The following is a 19,341-nucleotide window of genomic DNA, read 5'->3' on the forward strand; positions in this document are numbered from 1 at the left end:
AGTGATCCTCGATGGGCTCAGAATGCCCTGGGCTCAGTAGGCCCTTGACTGCAGTCTCTGTTTTCTCAGGGTGAATTCATTCCCAGGACTCCTTTAGTCCTCGTGCAAATCATCCCCATCCAATCCATCCCAGCAGTTCTCTGTCCATGCTGGGACCGCTGTCCACTGAGAGTTACCCCACAGGTGCCTTCCTCAGGCGCATGTGCCTACTAAATCCCCTGTTCTACACGTGTAAGAGCCCCAATTTCTCAATACACTTTGTTCTTATTCTTCAATGTGTAAAGTATTAACCATACTGGTCTCTATGTTGGAGCCATGTCTGTGGGATAACTGACAGGGAAGTCTGTCCTTAGTTCTTGTTTCTTTTATAGTGCTTTCTTTGCTAGAGACGAGAAAGGAGTGTCAGGGAAACAACTTCTCAGGACGAAGTCAAACTGGTTTCTGAGATATCTGGGTAGGGTTTAGCATTACCACTCAGCTCACATACCTGGCAAGATACAATGGCTTTAAAATCCACCGTGACAAGATGATGACGTGTAATTGGCCACCGAGTGTGACAAGGCAACATTGCCAAATGAAATGTGAGCACAGTGGTATCTTGTTTCAGTTTGCAGTTTTCTTATTTTTAGTGAAATTAAACATTTAAAAGTATTTTTCTCGGTCATTCGTGTTTCTTGTCTATAAATTCAATTCAATTAAACATACAATCATTAAGAGCTTATAATGGTGTCTGTTGGGAAGAACAGTGAATGAGGCAAAGACTTGCTCTTAAGGAGTTTACTAAAAAAATCATTAAAAAAATATATTTTGGTAGAGATGGAGTCTTGCTATGCTGCCCAGGTTGGTCTTGAACTCCTGGACTCAAGTGATCCTCCTGACTCAGCCTCCCAAAGCATTGAGATTACAATCATGAGCCACTGCATGCAGCTAGTTTACTTTCAAGTGGGAGAAGACAGGTGGTAAAAAGGGGCAAGTGAAATAAAAATTTAAATAAAAAAAAGAAGCAAACAGGCATGTCCATGTCAAGTAAGTACTAAGAAGAAAAATAAAGTAAGTATAGGTGACAGAGAGTGATGGGAGATAGGATGATCTTGTGGATAGGGTGATCAGGGAACTCTATGTCTAATGAAGAAAGGGCTTAATCCATTTATGTTTAATTTTGTTACTGACTTTTTGGATTTCGCTTTAATTCTTGTTTTTGTCCTTTGTATTCAGCACAATTTTTTTCTTTGCTTATTGTTTTCTCATTTCCTGACATCTATGGGTTTGGTCATGTTTTCCTTGTTACTCCTAAACCTCCTTTTAATGTTTATTCTTAACTTTTAAATGTGCACACTTTAGCACTATCTTTTTTTTTTTTTTGATTTAACATGCTCTGATTTAAGCAAATCTCTTTCTTTTTTGCATAAAATAAGGTCCATAGAAGTTTTATTTATGTTCTTTACTTTGAGATGTACCTTATGCTCCAAAATTTGGTCATTGCAATTTTTGTTTAGAATTACCTATGTTTGTTGGTTTATTTGCTTATGGTGCTTCTTGTACTTTCTTTCTCCTTTCTGATTTTAATTTCCTATTTTCCAAATACATTCATTGGTAGTTCTTACAGAATATGCTATGGTTGAATGTCCATTCCAAAACTTGTGTTAAAATTTAATTGCTATTGTATTGGTATTAAGAAGTGGCACTGTTAAGGCCAGGCCTGGTGGCTCACACCTGTAATTGCAGCATTTTGGGAGACCAAGGTGGAAGGATTGCTTGAGGCCAGGAGTTTGAGACCAATTTGGGCAACCGTGTCTCCCTTACCTCCACAAAAAAAAGAAAAGAAAAGAGAAGAAATGGAACTGTGAAGAGGTAATCAGGCCACGAGGGCCCTCATGAATGGATTATGTCCTTTTGCCATGGGAGTGAGTTAGTTATCTTGAGAGTGGGCTTGTTATAAAAATGAGTATGGTGTCCTCTCGCTCCTTGGCTCTTGCATTCCCTTGCCCTTCCATCTTGGCTATGAGTTGACACGTCATGAGGGACCTCATCAGTTGCCAGCATAATTACTACAAAGCAGACTAAGACAGACTCTGTGGTGACAAACTCTCTGTTATTGTCTGAAAATGTCTTTTCTTTGTGGTCACTCTTAAATTTTAGTTGATCTAAACTTCTAGGTTGACAACTATTTTCCTTTGTCATTGTGAAAATGTTATGCCATTATCTTCTGGATTTTGTTGTTGATGCTGAAAAGATTATTGTTTATCTAACTGTGTTACCACTGTTGGTAATTCTTCTCTATCTCTTGGACTGCCTCTGAGATCATCTTTACTAGATTATGTCTATGGGTTGGTTCAGTTTTGTTTTCCTATGTAGGACTTATAAACTTCTTGAATTGATTCTTGTATTTAAGTACCCGTGGAAAATTCTCAGCCATTATATTTTTTGAATATTACTTCTGTTCTATTCCCTATTTTCTTCATCTGAATTCCTTTTAAGAATAACTTTGTTGAAGTATAATTAATATACCATATATATTATTTGTGTAATATAAAATTGACCTATATAAAGTATAACAGTAAATGGTTTAAAATATATCAATAGTTGTAAACAATTACTACAACGTTAGAACATTTCTTCACTTCCAGATTTAACCTTGTACCCATTGGCAGTCACTGTCCATTCTTCCCTACCCTACAGACCCAGGCAACCACTACTGTGTCTGTAGATTTGCCTGTTCTGGACATTTTATATGAATGAAATGATTCAATATATGGTATTCTGTGAATGGCATCTTTTACAATAGCATAATGCTTTAAGGTTCATCCATGTAGTAACATGTAACGTGTTGTGAAGGAATAATACACTACCCTAGCCTAGGATCATAAATATTTACTTCCATATTTTTTCCTAAGTTTTATGGTTTTAGCTCTTATATTAGGTGCTACTCCATCTTGAGTCATTGTTTGTCCATGGTATAAGGGAGGTGTCAAACTTTATTCTTCTGCATGTGGATTTTTAGTTGTCCCAGAATCATTTATTTAAAAGATTTTTCTTTTTCCTATTAATTGTATCAGGACCTATATTGAAAGTTAATGGACTTTAAAAATGAGGGTTTATTTCTGGATTCTCAATTTTATTCTGTTAATCTATATGCCTAGCCTTATACCAGTAGAACACTGTCTTAACTACTGTAGCTTTGTAGTATGTTTTGAAATCAGGAAATGTGAATCCTCTTATTTTATTTTTTCTTTCTTTGTTTTGGCTATTCTGGTTTTTTTTTTTTTTTTTGGCATTTCCACATTTTAGGATCAACTTGTTAATTTCCATTAAAAAGTTAGCTTAGATTTTGGGAGGTGTTGTGAAAATCTGTGATCAATCTGAGGAGTGTTGCCATCTTAACTGTGGAGCTCACTGGAACATCTCTCCTGCAATACAGGAAAGAGGGACTATGCGTGTCACCAGCTGTCCTGCCTGAATCTGCCCTATGTAGAAGGAATTGGGGGTTAGGAAATGAGTGAGTTGTGAAAAATGGAATCTGCTGATGTGTACTGGTTACTGGGTTGTCTGTCATCTTCTCTTTTATATTATCAATTTTTAAATTCCCCTGCACTCCATTCTGGTAAATTCCTTAATTATTCTTTACAATTCGCTTATTCTCTTTCCTCTTTGGTGAATTTAATATTTAGACTATCAATTGAGCTTTACATTTTATTTTATTTTTTAGAAAATAAAGTCTTCATTATTGTTATTTAAAAAAATTTTGGTTTTAAGCCAGGCTCGGTGGCTCAGCCTGTAATCCTGCGCCTTTGGGAGGCTGAGGTGAGTGAATTGCCTTTTTTGATACACAAAAAGTGATTGACCACAAAAGTAAAGAAAATGACAAAGTAACAATATACAGTTTATATCTTGATAGAAATGTATAAGTGTGACATATCATTTGAAAACCAACAAAATCACATCAAGACCCAGAAAAAAATGACTAGGAGGTCTACTTAATTTTATAAAGTTGTTGTTTGATAAAAAACATTAAGAAAATAAATTTATTGATGCCTAGAAGTCTGTCAAAGGATGTCTGGAAGTTCTGTGGAGCAACTATTAATAAAATTAAGCTGACACAACAAATATGGCAGCTAACAATTATTGTGGCTTAATTAGTGGAAGAGGTAGCAAAATCTAAAGTTGTCCAAGGGGATATGAGAGCTAGATCTTTGCTTTAAATACAAATTTTTTTTAGATCAGTAGAAGCTGAGAGAAACTTAGCACCTTGAACATTATTTTTGATGTCAAAATAAAATCTTTAATTTTTTGAAGCTACAAGTGACTAAAAATTTACTATTAAATTTATATTTTAAATTATATTTTTTCATATCTAGAAGTAATGGGTTTTTAAAAAATTTCCTGTTGTTTTGGCAAGGAGACTACCATTTTTTAGGAGTTTGATTTCTTATTTTGTACTATAATCTCTTTAAACATAGTTATTTAATATTCTTGGCTTTAATCTCCTATTTCTTGTGTCTTCTCTTCTTTGCTCCCTGTGAAATATTTCCTTGTGTGTTTTGTTAATTTACCAGTGTGGACGTTCTTGAGTCATATGAGCAGTGTAGATTCAACCCCCAAACATTAGTGATAAACAGGTCAACAATCTCAGAGACTTTTACTACTATTATTTTAAATTGAGAACTCAATAAGAGATAGTTCAGTTTTTTTCTTAAAAAAATCTTCCTATGAAAATGAGCGTACTGTATTTTTCTGGTTCACGTTTTAACTAAGGGTGCAGTATTTTGAGGGACTTGTATTTTCCAGTGGTCTTAGTTCTAACTCTCTCAAAAATACTAAAATCCTTGTCCCCTGCACCTCATTTCTCTAGTCTAACTTATCCTTTTCCAATTTATTTTCTTTTACAAACTCTTTGTGTGAGTTTGGGCAAGATACTTCCCCTTTTTGGTCAAAGTTATCCCATTTGTTCAATGAGAGATTTGGAGCTGGGCTTGGTGGCTCAGCCTGTAATCCCAGTATTTTGGGAGGCCAAGGTGAGTGGACTGCCTGAACTGGAGGTTTGAGATCAGCCCGGACAACTTGGCGAGACCTCATCTCTACAATAAATCAGAAATTAGTCGGGTGTGGTAGCGTGCACCTATAGTTCTGGCTACTTGGAAGGTTGAGGTGGAAGGATCGCTGGAGCCCAGCAAATCCATGCTGGGGTGGCCATGAGCATGCCACTGCACTCCAGCCTGGGTGATGGAGTGAGACTCCAACTCAAAAAAAAAAAAAGAGAGAGAGTTGGAAGAAAGACCAGTTAGTCCTTGGCAGCTCCAAAATGCTGAGATTCTAGACTTCATCTGACTTAGATAATAGTTCCAGAAAAGAAATATCATTATCCTGTGCATAGATGTGAGAAGTTCATTCTAAGGATGTGGTCAGTGTAAGGTGATTCTAACACCCAAGCTTCTTGGATCGTGGGCTGGCAGTCAATGGTAGAACATTTCCCCTAGGGCTACTTCTCTTTGGTTTTTCCTTTACCTGAAGGTTGGATCACATGCCAGTCAATCCATGAGCTATGGGCAGCTTGGTCTTTCTTTATCACTTCTTAACAGGTCACCTTTGAAATCTGCAAAGTCAGAATTTAGCACAAGGTTGTGAATGCCAATCACACAGAGGCTTCCTTTCTAGGATAACAAACTCAAGTGCAATGTAGTCATTACATTGGAATAAGAACCTTAAAGGCCCTTTTAAAATCTCATTGTTTCTTCAAAAGACATGTAAGAATTTCCTTTTGAAAATTTTTAATGCAAATTTTGTTTCTTTTGCAGAAGTAATACATGTTTTCAAAAAATTTGGGGCGAACAAAAAAGTACAGAGAAGAAAAAAAACATTCATAATCTTTCCGTTTAATAGCTTCCAGTGTCATCTTTGTAGTGTTTCTTATCTCTCAATTGTTCTCACTTTAATAATAATTTAATTTGTAATTTTGTTATGATGATATTTGTGTACTTTTTTTTATAAGTGCATTGCTATGAAGCAGAGTTACCATTGTTTGACCAGTTGTTCTAAGTTGCTTCAAATTGATGAGATATAATTCTATATCTGATGGGATATACTTGTATCTAACTTTCTCCAAATTGTTGGGATATAATTGTATCATCAACAGTTGAAACCAGAAAGGCAACAAGGAACCTCAGCATGGCTGAATTTTATCTTTATTTCCACATTCATCATTGATTCTTCTTCAATAGAGCGTATCTGTGTATAACAATATTTAACTTTCTTTTTTTTCCCTCATCGCCTTTGATTTCTGTCCTTAGGTAATGGCAGATCACATAGGCTGTGAAATTATTCAATATTTCTGTAGCATGGTGATGGGGCTGAAAATGCAGTGGGAATCAGCAGATTCAGGTCCTAACTAGATGATACTAAACAAGCCATATCTTCATTCTGAGCCTCAGTTTCTCCGTTTGCAAAGTGAGGGGGTAGGATGAGACAGTCATTAAAATTCCTGGAATCTCTCTTATTCCAAGATTTTTCCTTTCTCTTTGGACCACTGTAATATTTGAAATTTACATCAGGAGGTGGGAGGAAGGGCAGGAAGAACCAAACTCAAGGTAGTCTGGGATGTGATCTGCATCTGTAGCTGAGTGGAGTTGGAATCTGTGGTGGAGCATTCTTCTCTGTGCTCTCCTTGGTTCTCTGCCAGCAAGGACATAAGGATTGACTCCCCTCTCTGGGCAATGTATGCCTCCCCAGGCATATGGTTAAATTATGTCCTCAATGTCTCTCATCTTATGTCTCGCGACAAAGCAGAAGTGGTGTCATACGCATGGGCAGTTCATTACTTATGCTTCTTGGGTAATTGTTCCTAAATCACAAACTATTGTGAATCATAAAGTTCAAACAAGCCGAGCATCTCCAAACTGCTAAAAGTGCATCCCAATTATTGTATGAAAGTCTGTATTGTTAGGACCAAAGCTCACAAGCTTTATTATTGGGCATGCCAACAGACTATGGCAGAACCTCTCTAAATAATGAACATCTCTGCTCTGTGTGTTTGAAGTTTCCGTTTAACAAAGTTCAATGTGAGCCTTACTTTAAGTATGTGAGAATGGAAGGGCCCTGGCAATCTTCTGGTTGATGTGGCCAAGACCCTGTCCATGGTCCTGATCATTTGTGGCCCCCTTTGCCGCACTTGGCAGCTTTGACCGTGGCTTCCTCTTGGAAGTACTCTTCCCTTCCTTTATGTGGTGCCACAAGCTTGTCCTCTTCATTTTTCCCTTCTCGCCATCTCTCCATTTGTGTAGACTCTTTTTTGTTCTCCTGATTTCGGATTGGAAAGTTGGAACCTCAGCCCTAGCTGCTCCTCTCTTTGTGCCCTCTGCCTTAGCCCAGTTCCCTAACTCTCACTTTCACCAAGACCTTATTGGTCATGATCATCCCTGCCATAAATTCTAGTCTTGTCTGGACTTTGTAATAACCTCCTTGTTGGTCTCTTGGCCTCCAATATTTCCTTCATTTTAAAAATTAATTAATTGATTAATTTTGAGTTGGGTCTCACTCTGTTGCCCAGGCTGGAGTGCAGAGGCATGATCACAGCACACTGCAGCATCAACCTCCTGGGCTCAGGCAATTCTCCCACCTCAGCCTCCAGAGTAGCTGGGACTACAGGTGTGCACCGCCACACCTGGCTAATTTTTATTTTTTCAGAGACAAGGTCTTGCTTTGTTACTCAGTCTGGTCTTGAACCCTTGAGCTCAAGCAATCCTCCCATCTCAGCCTCCCCAAATGCTGGGATTACAGACATGAGCTACCGTGCATGACCTTCTTCATTTTTCCAAGATAAATAAATGTTAGCTAAAACATTCCCTAAAACAGCTTTTGTCACACCACACTCAGTCTCAAATTCTTGCACTAGCTCTATAGTTTCTGGGGATGTCCAAGTTCCTTTGTTTTGTATTGAGTCACGTCATAAGGCCACACCACCTTACATAGCTTCATTTTCCACCATTTCCCTCCACAACTGTCCCCTGGGAGCTGCCTTGACTTACTGGGGTCCCTCAACCACACCTTGAGTGTTTTTGTCCTGTTCATTTGTGCATCCCATTCTCCTCACCTGTTGTTCCATTTTTTTCTCTCTGCTTCTTAGAAGCCCTCCATGCCAGCACAGATTCATTCCAGTGTTTACTCTCCCGAGTATGTAAACCACTCACTTGTCTCCTCCTGCCTCAGATTATTATTTCCTCAACACACACCCATTCAAGTGTCTACTGTGTACCAGGGGCTGAGAGCTGAGCATTCACAGACGAGTTATACCCTGACCTTGCCTCCAGGGAACTCAAATAGAGAAAGAGATAAGCACCTAAGTCATCCTAAGTTATGGCAATGCTTAAGGTCAAATGAGAGTGCAGAGCGGAGGAAGGAAGGGATGGCTTGTCTGAAGAAGTTAAGGAAAGAGGTAGGAAATTTATATTTAAGCAATAAGACAGGATGAAAAGAGCAGAGATCTGTGTTAGAATCCTGGTTTTACAACTTATTATCCCCCACCCTCCATGCCTCAGTGTGCCCATCCATAAGATGGGAAGGAATTATATCACTTACCTTGAAGGGTTGTGGTGAGGAGTGAACGGGGTCGTGTTTGTGAAAAGTTTCCAGCAAGTACAAGCTCCTTCTGACCACAGCACTGTGGTCCTTCCTTCCATCCCTTCCAGTGCCTTGTCAATCTACCATCCCTTCCAGTGTCCTTGTCAAACGACCATCCTGGTGGATATGAGGGGAAAATCTGCCCCCAAGACTGGAATTTATTTATAAAAAATTGTGTATTTATTCTTACATGTTTAAACTTCAGTCACCTTCAAAGTACTCTTTGTTTGATGCAGTACACCAAATGAGAGGTTTTTTCCACTGCTCAAAACAGTTTGAACTCGTCAATTTTGATGCCTTTTAGTGCTCCTGCCATTTTTTGTTTCACCTCTTCCACATCGGCAAAACATTTCCCTTTGAGGACTTTTTTCATCTGGGGAAACAAAGGAAAGTCACCCGGGGTGAGATCAGGTGAATAGGGAAGGTGGGGCATGGGGTTCATGCTGTTTTTGGTAAAAAAACTGCTGGACACTCAGTGCAGTGTAGTCAGGTGCACTCATAAATCACCCACCATGAAATGGGCAAATGCATTGCAAGAGTCTCAAAAAAAAAAAAAAAAATACACTGATGCTGAATGCAACCTCTCACAACAACACTAGCTGGCACACTGATGCCGATGGGTTCCTAGAACACTTACCTAGCAGGGAAGCCTGTACTACAAGAGGCCTGCCCTCCAAAAAACAATTCCAGTTTTTTGGGTCACCCCTCCTATGTATCACTTAGTTGACTGACGTTATCATAGATCTGGAGGAGTCTCAACATGTTAGCAAACGGGGCCACCAGAAACCAGGTTGTTTTAACTGTTTCAGAAGGGAATTATGTCTCCTTCTGAGAACCATGCATTTGGCATTTGACCTAAAAATGCATGGGCAAGAGTTATGCTTTTCCACTCTAGCAAGAAGAGCCAGAGACTTGCCGAGGAGTTGGGGCCCTCAAGCCAGAAGCAGAGTAGTGACACGCTCCCTCAACCTACCACACCCTGCTAATGATGGTCAGTGCTTTCATGAGTCCAGCTCTTTGAAGCCACACCATAAAGCTCTTGCATCATGACACACGGCATGGAAGAGGAGTCCTGACTTAGCGAGAAGCCCAAGTAAAGTCTTTTACGAGGGGAGGGACTCTTCTGAGGAAACACATAACAAATGGAGGGAGGGTTTTTGTCAATCACCAAATGAGAGAGAGAGAGAGAGAAAAGAGGGGTTGCCTTGCATGCCCACACCCTCCACATAGGGGGTATAAATACACCCCAGAGGAAGGCGACCCACAGCTCTGCGGCTTAGAGATCTTGGACTCTGTCTTCCACCGGGCACTACTCCCTTCCTCACCATGACGTACTCTTGCTGCCTACCCAGCCTGAGCTGCTACACCAGTTGTGCCTCCCGGCCCTGTGTGCCCCCCAGCTGCCACGGATGCACCCTACCTGGGGCTTGCAACATCCCTGCCAACGTGAGCAGCTGCAACTGGTTCTGTGAGGGCTCCTTCAATGGCAATGAGAAAGAGACCATGCAGTTCCTGAACGACCGCCTGGCCAGCTACCTGGAGAAGGTGCGCCAGCTGGAGCGGGACAATGCGGAGCTGGAGAGCCTCATCCGGGAGCGGTGCCAGCCGCAGGAGCCCCTGGTGTGCGCCAACTATCAGTCCTACTTCCGAACCATCGAGGAGCTCCAGCAAAAGGTGAGGGGTGGGACCGCATGGCCTCTAGAAAGTCGTGGCAGCAGAGAATCTTAGCTCTGGTGGAGAAATGATGTGGGCTCTTGGTGTGATTGAGAAGTCCAAGTCTGCCCTTTCCATTTTGTTTTCTTGAGGGTTAGACTCAGGACTGCTAGGTCTGAGCATTTGCATAGTGCTAGTCTAGGTGGAGGTGGCAGCACTTTGCATAAGTGAGCTATAATTAACAGCTGGCTCTGAATGCTTCCATGCAATTGCCAGGCTATAGAATTATTACCCTGAGGTAAGAGAAAGGGACTGAGCCCAGGAGTGAAGCTGAGGACATGTTGAAAAGACTCAACTATTTTTCGCTGTCTCATGTGAGCTCTGACTGTTCTGAACATGGACTGCCTTTGTCTTCTGGGTACCCAGTTATCTGGGTTTCATTGTCCTGATGTCCATGCCTCTGGGCTTCTCCTGGTGCACAGTGCCCAAGGAGGGCTCCAGTGTTTGGCTAAAACCTGCGAGATTGGCAACCAATAGGAGGATTTGGTACCAAGCCCCCAGGACATCTGGGTGTGTGTGTGGTTGTTGCCCTGACCAAGTCCCTGCAATTGCTTGTCTACGTATTTATCTTCCCCACCTGAATGAACATTTCTTGAGGGCAGGATTCAGTGCTGGCATATTTTTGTATCATCAGCTCCCAGAACTGTGTCATGCAAATCATAGGTGTTTTTAATAAATGCCAATTATGGTTATTATCAGCTTCTCAGTATTGCTTATAGGAAAGAAAAAGGAAGATTATCCACTCAGACTTTTTTTTGCAGTTTTTCGTGTTCTATTTTCCCCAAATTTAATTTCTCAAATATTCATTGAATACCTATTGTACGTACATAGACAGCATTTAAGAGTCTTATAGAGGATACATTGTGACTTCTCATTCTGATCCTTCATATAAGTGAATCAGTAGGGATTACCGTTGGTGAAAAACAACCAAGTCCATGCTCATTCGAGAATGTTTTGGGCCTTCTAGATACTGTGCAGCAAGTCTGAGAATGCCAGGCTGGTGGTGCAGATCGACAATGCCAAGCTGGCCTCAGATGACTTCAGGACCAAGTGAGCAGGCGAGCGGGTGTCATTGCTTCTCTCTCTTCTCTCTCCCTCCCCTCAGCCTGTAGTCAACACCGACAAGCCCTGACCCAGTGTTTCCTAGATGCTTTCCCCAAGAGCTATTGCACCCAGAGCTTGGAGAGCCCCTCTTGAGGTCCTCCTCTCTGCAAAGTGACATCTCCCAATCACACCATGAGGCAGTGTAGATAGATGTCTTGGCCCCTGCTGTTCAACTATGAACAGAAGTCAATTGTGGGAATGTGAGAAGTGTATCAGATTTGGACATCTCACAGTTTATGAGTTTTTATTCCTTTGAATCTACTGACTTTTTAAAAAAAACAATTACCAGTGCATTTTATTCCAGAACCTACTGCTTGATGCTGAAAACCTAAACAAACAAGAGGGCTATAAGATTTACAAACCCAGGCCGGTGCAGGGGCTCATGTCTGTAATCCCAGCACTTTGGGAGGCCAAGATGAGAGGATTGCTTGAGCCCAGGAGTTCGAGACCAATTTAATGAGATCTTGTCTCTACAAAAAATTAACTGGGTGTGGTGGCATGTGCCTGTAGTCCCAGTATTCAAGAGGCTGAGGTAAAAGGATCATCTGAGCCCAGGAGGTCGAGGATGCGGTGAGCTGTGATTGTGCCACTGCACTTCAGCCTGAGGGACAGAATGAGACCCTGACTAAAACCCCAAAACAAAAAACTCAAGAAGCTCTACAAACCCTGATTTCTAGTTGTCTGACAAACCAAACCAAAGCAGAGCCAAGGCCAGGCCTGTCCCTGCCTAGCCTGTCCCTGATCCTCCTGTGATCACAGGTACGAGACGGAGATGTCCCTGCGGCAGCTGGTAGAGTCGGACATCAATGGACTGCGTAGGATCCTGGATGAGCTGACCCTGTGCAGGTCTGACCTGGAGGCCCAGGTGGAGTCCCTGAAGGAGGAGCTGCTGTCCCTCAAACAGAACCATGAGCAGGTGAAGTTCCCCAAAGAGTGACAGTTGCAGCCTCGTAGATCCTGTTCTCCCATGGCCACAGGGAAAGGAACAGGCTGGGGCCTCAAGGCATTGAGGATGCTATTCTACAAACAAAAGGGATTTGTAGAGAATGAGTAACCTAAACATTCATGATAGGAGATTAGGATTTTCTGCCAGAGGCAGGAACAAGAGTGGGGAAGTTAGCAAACCTAGGAATGAGGAAAGTTCAGCAACAAGGCAGCAGCCTCAGCTTCCCCTGTGCCTAGTCAGAGTGCACGCTGTGGTAATCTTTCATCCCAAACTCCATTTTGTAACTGGAGAGGGCAGGAGGACCTTGGGACAGCAGAGAGGCCTGAGTTGGAACACGATGCCAAGTCTCCTCATTCCTGTCCAGAGCTCTTTCTACTGTTCAGGGTTACTTGAAGCAATGTCAGATAAAATGCTCACCATCACAGCTCAGTCAGCTGCACGGGGTGAAGGCAGATGTTCCGTGCAATCCTTAAGTCCCAGAGTCATGTAAAGGGTGACAGTTAATATTAATCGAGTGGTAAGCATGTGCCACACATTGTGCAAAGTGCTTTAGAACTCCAGAAGCAGTTCTCCTCTTAAGAAGAAGAAATGGAAGCTTCAAGAAGTTTCTAGAAGCTGAATAATCAGTGGTTGAGATGAGACCTAACCCAGAGTTGCCTGAAGTGCACCTAAGCCCAAAGGCAGGCTATGCATAGCCAGGAAGTGAACTAAGTATCTACTTAGTTCCTTCAGCAAAATCTATACTGGAGGAATCAGCAAATCACCAGTTAAGACTATTCTATCCCAGGATAAAAGATTCTGAGGTACGCTTTCTTTCCTCTTTAGCCAGCCTCTGTCCTTTTCAGTACCCGAGGAAGCATAAGAGGCTGTGTGATACAATAGCGAAAACACTGAACCGGGTGTTTTGGGGCAGAGTTGAAATCGGGGTCCACCATGTCTCAGCTCTGACGCCAAATCACTGCATCTCTCTACAGGAGGAATATGGTTCAATGTGTATGAAGGGCAAAGAGAGGTCACGGACTTGAAAGCACTTTGTAAAGTGAAATGCACAGATTAGTCACTGAATATAGATCCTGGTTATTGAGAGGATCAGAGAAAATGTAGCTAGTTGAAAGAGGAAGAGAGACCAGAAGTTGAATAGTATTCTCCTAAGGAGAGTAACAGGATCCTCTGTGAAATTTACACCATGGCCCCTTCTCCATCAGGAGGTCAACACCCTGCGCTGCCAGATTGGAGACCGCCTCAACGTGGAGGTGGACGCTGCCCCCACCATGGACCTGAACCGCGTGCTGGACGAGACCAGGTGCCAGTACGAGGCCCTGGTGGACACCAACCGCAGGGAAGTGGAGGAATGGTTCACCACACAGGTGGGCATCTAAGTACGTGGCCACTCCATACCCGAGGCCCCAAGGGTCCTCAGGCAGGGTCTGATCCCGGCTTCTCCTGTTGGGTGTTGCAGACCGAGGAGCTGAACAAGCAGGTGGTGTCCAGCTCAGAGCAGCTGCAGTCCTGCCAGGCGGAGATCATCGAACTGAGACGCACGGTCAACGCCCTGGAGATCGAACTGCAGGCCCAGCACAACCTGGTGTGTGTTGTTTGGACCCACTGCTGAGCAATGGGGGTACCCTTGAGACCATATCTCTCCCCCCACTTAACTCTTAGAGCCTGGGATGTCTCTGGAGCCCCAGGGAGAAATCCTCTCAAGGAGCTGCTCTCTGATGTTCCTGATCTTCCCCTCCACAGAGGAACTCTCTGGAAAACACGCTGACCGAGAGCGAGGCCCGCTACAGCTCCCAGCTGTCCCAGGTGCAGTGCATGATCACCAACGTGGAGGAACAGCTGGCCGAGATCCGCTGTGACCTGGAGCGTCAGAACCAGGAGTACCAGGTGCTGCTGGACGTGCGCGCACGGCTGGAATGTGAGATCAGCACGTACCGAGGCCTTCTGGAGAGCGAGGACTGCAAGTGAGTCTGACCCTGGTCATGTCCTTCATGTCCATGGGGAGGTTGCTGTGGGGACAATCATCTTCTTGATGGAAATGAATTTGTAATTTCAATATTTTGTTTGGAGGTGGTCCAAGGGAGAATGGAATTCTTTTTTTTTTTGAGTCAGGGTCTCACTCTGTTGCCCAGGCTGGAATGCAGTGGCCACCATAGCCTCAAACTGCTGGGCTCAGGAGATCCTTCCACCTCAGCCTCCCAAGTAGCTAAAACTACAGGTGTGTGCCACCATACCCAGCTAATTTTTTGATTTATTGAAGAGGCAAGGTCTGCCAAGTCGCCCAGGCTGGTCCCAAACCTCTGGGCTCAGGCGATCCTCTCACCTTGGCCTTTCAAAGTGCTGGGATTACAGGCTTGAGCCTGGCCTGAGAATGGTATTCTTATGCAAAGCAGCTTTAGTTCCTTCCTATCTCCTTGGCTCATTTTACTCTGACTTGCTGCAATGATTTTCGGTCCACAGGCTCCCCTGCAACCCCTGCAGTACGACCAATGCATGTGACAGGCCCTTTGGACCGTGTATCTCCAATCCCTGCACCACACGTGCTCGGTGTGGGCCATGCAACACCTTCATGTGCTAGAGGACCCACTGCCAGGAGGAGGAGCATTGCATCAACTCAGCGTCATCCTAGTGTCTCCCACGTTGACCACCCTCTGGCCAGAGGTGGAATCATTCCACCAGCCCCAACTTCCAGGGGGCAGTTCCAGCTGTCCGTGGCATTCCTTGACTTGACCCTTCAGCACAAGAGACTGCAAAATTCGTCCTCCAAGTCACATAAGAGACTTATAGCAGGACCAAGGGGCATCTATTATCATAAAGTCACATTTGCATGACAAGCCATGCATTAACAGAACTTATCTGGATGTGATTTAAAAATAATTCTACTGAGTCTGGCAGAGCTGAAGGGCATGCTATGAAACAATGTAATTGGAATAAATCTTCCTTGTCACTCTTTTGGTTTTTGGAGATGCAATAAAAAATCATTTTTTAAAACCTCCTAATAAACTCTTATTCTGGTACAAAAATTACAATTGTCTGTTTTGCTTTTTTTTTTTGAGTTGGGGGATCTCACCCTGTCACCCAGACTGGAGTGATTTAATTAGCACAATGACAGCTCACTGCAGTTTCGACCTCTGGGGCTTAGGTTATCCTCCCACATCAGCCTCCTGAGTAGCTGGGATTATATGCATGTACCTGGCTAATTAAAAAAAAATTTTTTTTTCTAAATTTTCTGTAGAGATGAGGTCTTACTATGTTGCCCAGGCTGATCTCGAATTCCTGGGCTCAAGTTATCCTCCCGGCTTGGCCTCCCAAAGTGCTGGGAGACTTGAGCCAGCGCTTCCAGTCTGTTTCACTTGTTAATTCCAAAAGTAGTTGTCTTGTATAAATGAAAAGTCACCAGTGTTTTCCCATCAGATGGAGGAGTCACTCACCCCAACACATGGTCTGTGACTTCCTTCAAAGGGAAAGTCTCCACCTGTTGAGCTGGGTTTCATGTCTGGGAAGAAGGTGGTGGGAGGGAGAATGGCAAATCCCTATGCAAGTGCCTTAGAGACATAGGAGTTATTCATTTTGAAACACGAAGTGCAGGGATCTGCAAATATTTGGAATAAAGAGAAATCAGCACGAAGGGAATATAAATCTATTTTAATATATGTATCTCATCTATACTCATACATGCCCACATACCATATATAGATATACTCACATACTATAGCCACATACATCCACCACACACACACACACACACACACACACATACACACACACGCGCGCGCACACACACACACACACACACACACACACATTATGCTGGTAGGTTGTAGGTAGGAAGAAGTAGCAAGGGGAGGGGAATCCAGCGGCTATGAGGAGTGTGGGATCTACTAGCCTTGGCTTTGGCCTCCTCTTTTTCCCCCTCCCCAGTACTCCTGTGGCTTTCCATAGCTCTATGGTGTGGGACTGGAATTCTGCTGGAGTGGGTTTTCTCTGCTCAGTTGCCTGGAGTCTGCTTCAGATGATGGAGAACTCGGATAGGCTTATTTTGTATTCTAGTGAACCTGGCTCAGTAGTCCTATCCCAACAGCATATACATGCTTTTATGTATATGCTGTTGGGATTATCTTTCTGTCAGATGACTGCACTAAGCGGTGTCCAGATTTACCAATGTTTAAAAAAACATAGGCTGGGCATAGTGGCTCACGCCTATAATCCCAGCACTTTGGGAGACTGAGGTGGGAGGATGGCTTGAGGCCCAGGAGTTGAGGCCAGCCAGATCGAGAAACATTAGGAATACTTCCTCTCTTTAAAAAAAATAATTCCAGGCATGGTGGTGTGCACTTGTAATTCTAGCTACTCAGGAGGCTAAGGTGGGAAGATCACTTGAGCCCAGGAGTTCCAGACTATAGTTCTAGCTATGATGGCACCACTACGTTTCAGCCTGGGAGACAGAGTGAGATCTTGTTTCAAAACCAAAACAAACCAAACCAAACAAACAAAAAACATGCAAACAACAACCAAGTGAGAAAACCCAAGGCCCAGCCTGTAAATGAGATTGAGGGGTAACAGACCAGAGAGAAAGAGCATTTCAGACAGAGAGACCAGGAAGTCAAGGGAGGGAACAAGACAGATGACTCTGAAGGAAGGGGGGAGGCTTTGGGTGCATTGGGTGTGAAGAATAAGAGAGAGGCGATCAGCCGGCAAGGCCTGGCCCCGGTCGGGGATGTGGGGGTTCATCGGTTCTGGGGAGGTTCTGATTTTATTTCCCGTGAAGATTGAAGACTCTGGAGAGTAAAAGGATGGATTTGATCGACACCTTCCTTGAAAGGAGCGCTTTGGCAGCTGAGGGGGAACTAGGTTGACCAAGCACTAACATTTCAAGCTTCGGGGTAGTGGATGACACTTCCAAGTCAGGAATGTTGTCTTGTTTTGTTTCAATGAAGAGTCACTGATATCTAACAATGACTCACATTCTTCATTAGAGACAGGAGCATCAGACAAGCAGTGCCAAAAATCACCAGAATTGCTCAAGCTATAAGAGGATATGGTATGACATGACCTGCCCCTTGTGATTGTGAAACTCACTCTGACACCTTGATGAGAACTTGTGCCAGGTGGATGGGCCTGGCCCTGTCAGGCTTCTATCTGAGGCCACTGCAGGTGTTCAGAGGTAGGGTTCTCTCGCTTTCACCTTTTTTTTTTTTTTTTTCATGTAGGGACATGCACAGGTCTGAAATGTGAAGACCAGGGAAGGTTTACAGCCTCTCCTGTCAAAGATGGATTTATTTATTTATTTATTTATTTATTTTTGAGTCGGAGTCTCACTGTGTCACCCAGACTGGAGTGCAGTGGCCGCTCCCGGCCACCACAGCCTCGACCTTCTGGGCTCCAGCGATCCTTCTGCTTCAGCCTTCCAAGGAGCTGGAACTACAGGTGCGTGCTACCTCGCCCGGCTGATTTTTTGATTTATTGTAGAGATGAGGTCTCGCCAAGTTGCCCAGGCGGGTCTCGAACCCGTGGGCTCAGGCAATCCACTCACCTCAAAAGATGGCTTTATAAGAAAGTCAAACGTGTTTGGTAAGGGCTGGGACATGTTGGCATCTATACAAGATGACATCATGTGACAGAGCAATTGAAGCTCTGGTGACCCTGGCAAGCTAAGGCTTGAGTGAGGCATTAGAGTGTGTGTGTTTAGAGTTTTAAAAAGAGTTAAAAGCCAGAAAAAAAAAAAAAGACTAGAAACCAAGCCCCAGAAAAATCTTGGATTTGGAAATGACTGCTTTGGTTTTCAATCTGAATTGTAATCTCTATCTGGATCTTAGTCCTCAGTATGTTACTTGGCTTCTCTGAGCCTCAGTTTCTTAAGCTATAAAATGGGGAGAATAATAACCACTTCATGGCTTTTATTAAATAAATAAGGATCCAATGAGATTATGTTGTCAAAGATGTTTGTTTAACCCAATGCCAGCTACGTCCTTGATGTGCAATGGAGTTACAAGTCACTTCCTGAGGAAATGGTATCCCCACATTTTTTCCTATTGCTCAGGTCAGGGACTCCACAGCCTTAAGACTCAAGTGTTTCGCTTACCTGAGCCCTTTGGTACCCAAGTGGGAACCTGGTTTCAAGTACCCTCAAGGTGAGGGCTGTAGAAGCCTGACTGGCAGGGACAGGAAGCTGAGGTCCTGGAGCTCAAGGGCTGAGAATCAGAGAGAAATGAATTCAGGTGTGCATGCATGTGTGCTCATGTGCCCATGTGTGTGTGTGTGTGCCTGTGTGTACGAGCTTGAGTGTGTGTGTGTCCACTCACATGTGTGTGAACACAGAGGGGTGTGTGTGTATGTGTGTGTATGTGTTTGTGTTAGGAGGAAGATGTGTAGTTATGATTATTAAACTGGTGGTATTTTTGCTGATTTTAACAATCAAAATTTTTAAACAAGAAGATAAAAGTAAAGTTCAGATCTGGGGGTGTCAAATTCAGAATAATTTTAGTGACTTATGGAAGTCATATTTCACTTAAGCCTACTTTCTTTATAGGAAACAATTAAGTTTATCATTAAAGATGTGGGAAAATTAATCTACTTGTATTTTGTTTTACTAACTTCATACCTGCACGTGCTGACTTCTTTGTCTTGAATGGCTGTGGAGTCTGGCTAACTGCTGACTGTTGAGAATATGTGCGGGGTACCTGCTTCAAGGAGCAGAGTGTATGTGGTCCACTGTCAGAGTCTGACAGGAAAGAGCACCACGACACACATCAGACTCCAACACAGAGGGCCGTCTCCCTGAGGAGGGTACACTTTGGGGTGGGGAGAGGACGGCAATGAGACTGTTACAAGTTTGTTCTTGATAAGTACTCAGTGAGGCTGGTTTCCCAAGGCTACTGCTTTGGGGGAAATGCAGACACAGGTGGGCTGGCGGGAGGGATGGTATCCCCTGGGTGGGTGACGGGGTGGGAAAGGGCCCAGAATAGTGC

At 43.4% G+C, this 19,341-nt stretch overlaps 1 protein-coding gene across 1 annotated transcript; it reads left to right on the top strand.

Annotated features, from left to right (window-relative positions):
* The first annotated feature begins 9,895 nt into the window (after nt 1-9,895).
* LOC103274505 (keratin, type I cuticular Ha3-I-like) lies at nt 9,896-14,975 on the top strand. Its single transcript, XM_008071950.1, has 7 exons — nt 9,896-10,284; nt 11,291-11,373; nt 12,187-12,343; nt 13,579-13,740; nt 13,833-13,958; nt 14,117-14,337; nt 14,834-14,975. Exons 1-7 carry the CDS (start codon nt 9,937-9,939, stop codon nt 14,949-14,951), a joined length of 1,215 nt encoding a protein of 404 aa, XP_008070141.1. The 5' UTR covers nt 9,896-9,936; the 3' UTR covers nt 14,952-14,975.
* Nucleotides 14,976-19,341: the final 4,366 nt, after the last annotated feature.

This window comes from Carlito syrichta, unplaced genomic scaffold, assembly GCF_000164805.1.
Source record: "Carlito syrichta isolate Samal-C Ts95f unplaced genomic scaffold, Tarsius_syrichta-2.0.1 Scaffold314793, whole genome shotgun sequence".
Lineage (NCBI taxonomy): Eukaryota > Metazoa > Chordata > Mammalia > Primates > Tarsiidae > Carlito > Carlito syrichta.

Coding starts and splice junctions, on each gene's coding strand:
- LOC103274505 (XM_008071950.1), top strand. CDS start 9,937: ATGACGTACTCTTGCTGCCTACCCAGCCTGAGCTGCTACACCAGTTGT. Junction 13,741..13,832: donor AGGAATGGTTCACCACACAG/GTGGGCATCTAA, acceptor TGGGTGTTGCAG/ACCGAGGAGCTGAACAAGCA. Junction 13,959..14,116: donor TGCAGGCCCAGCACAACCTG/GTGTGTGTTGTT, acceptor TCCCCTCCACAG/AGGAACTCTCTGGAAAACAC.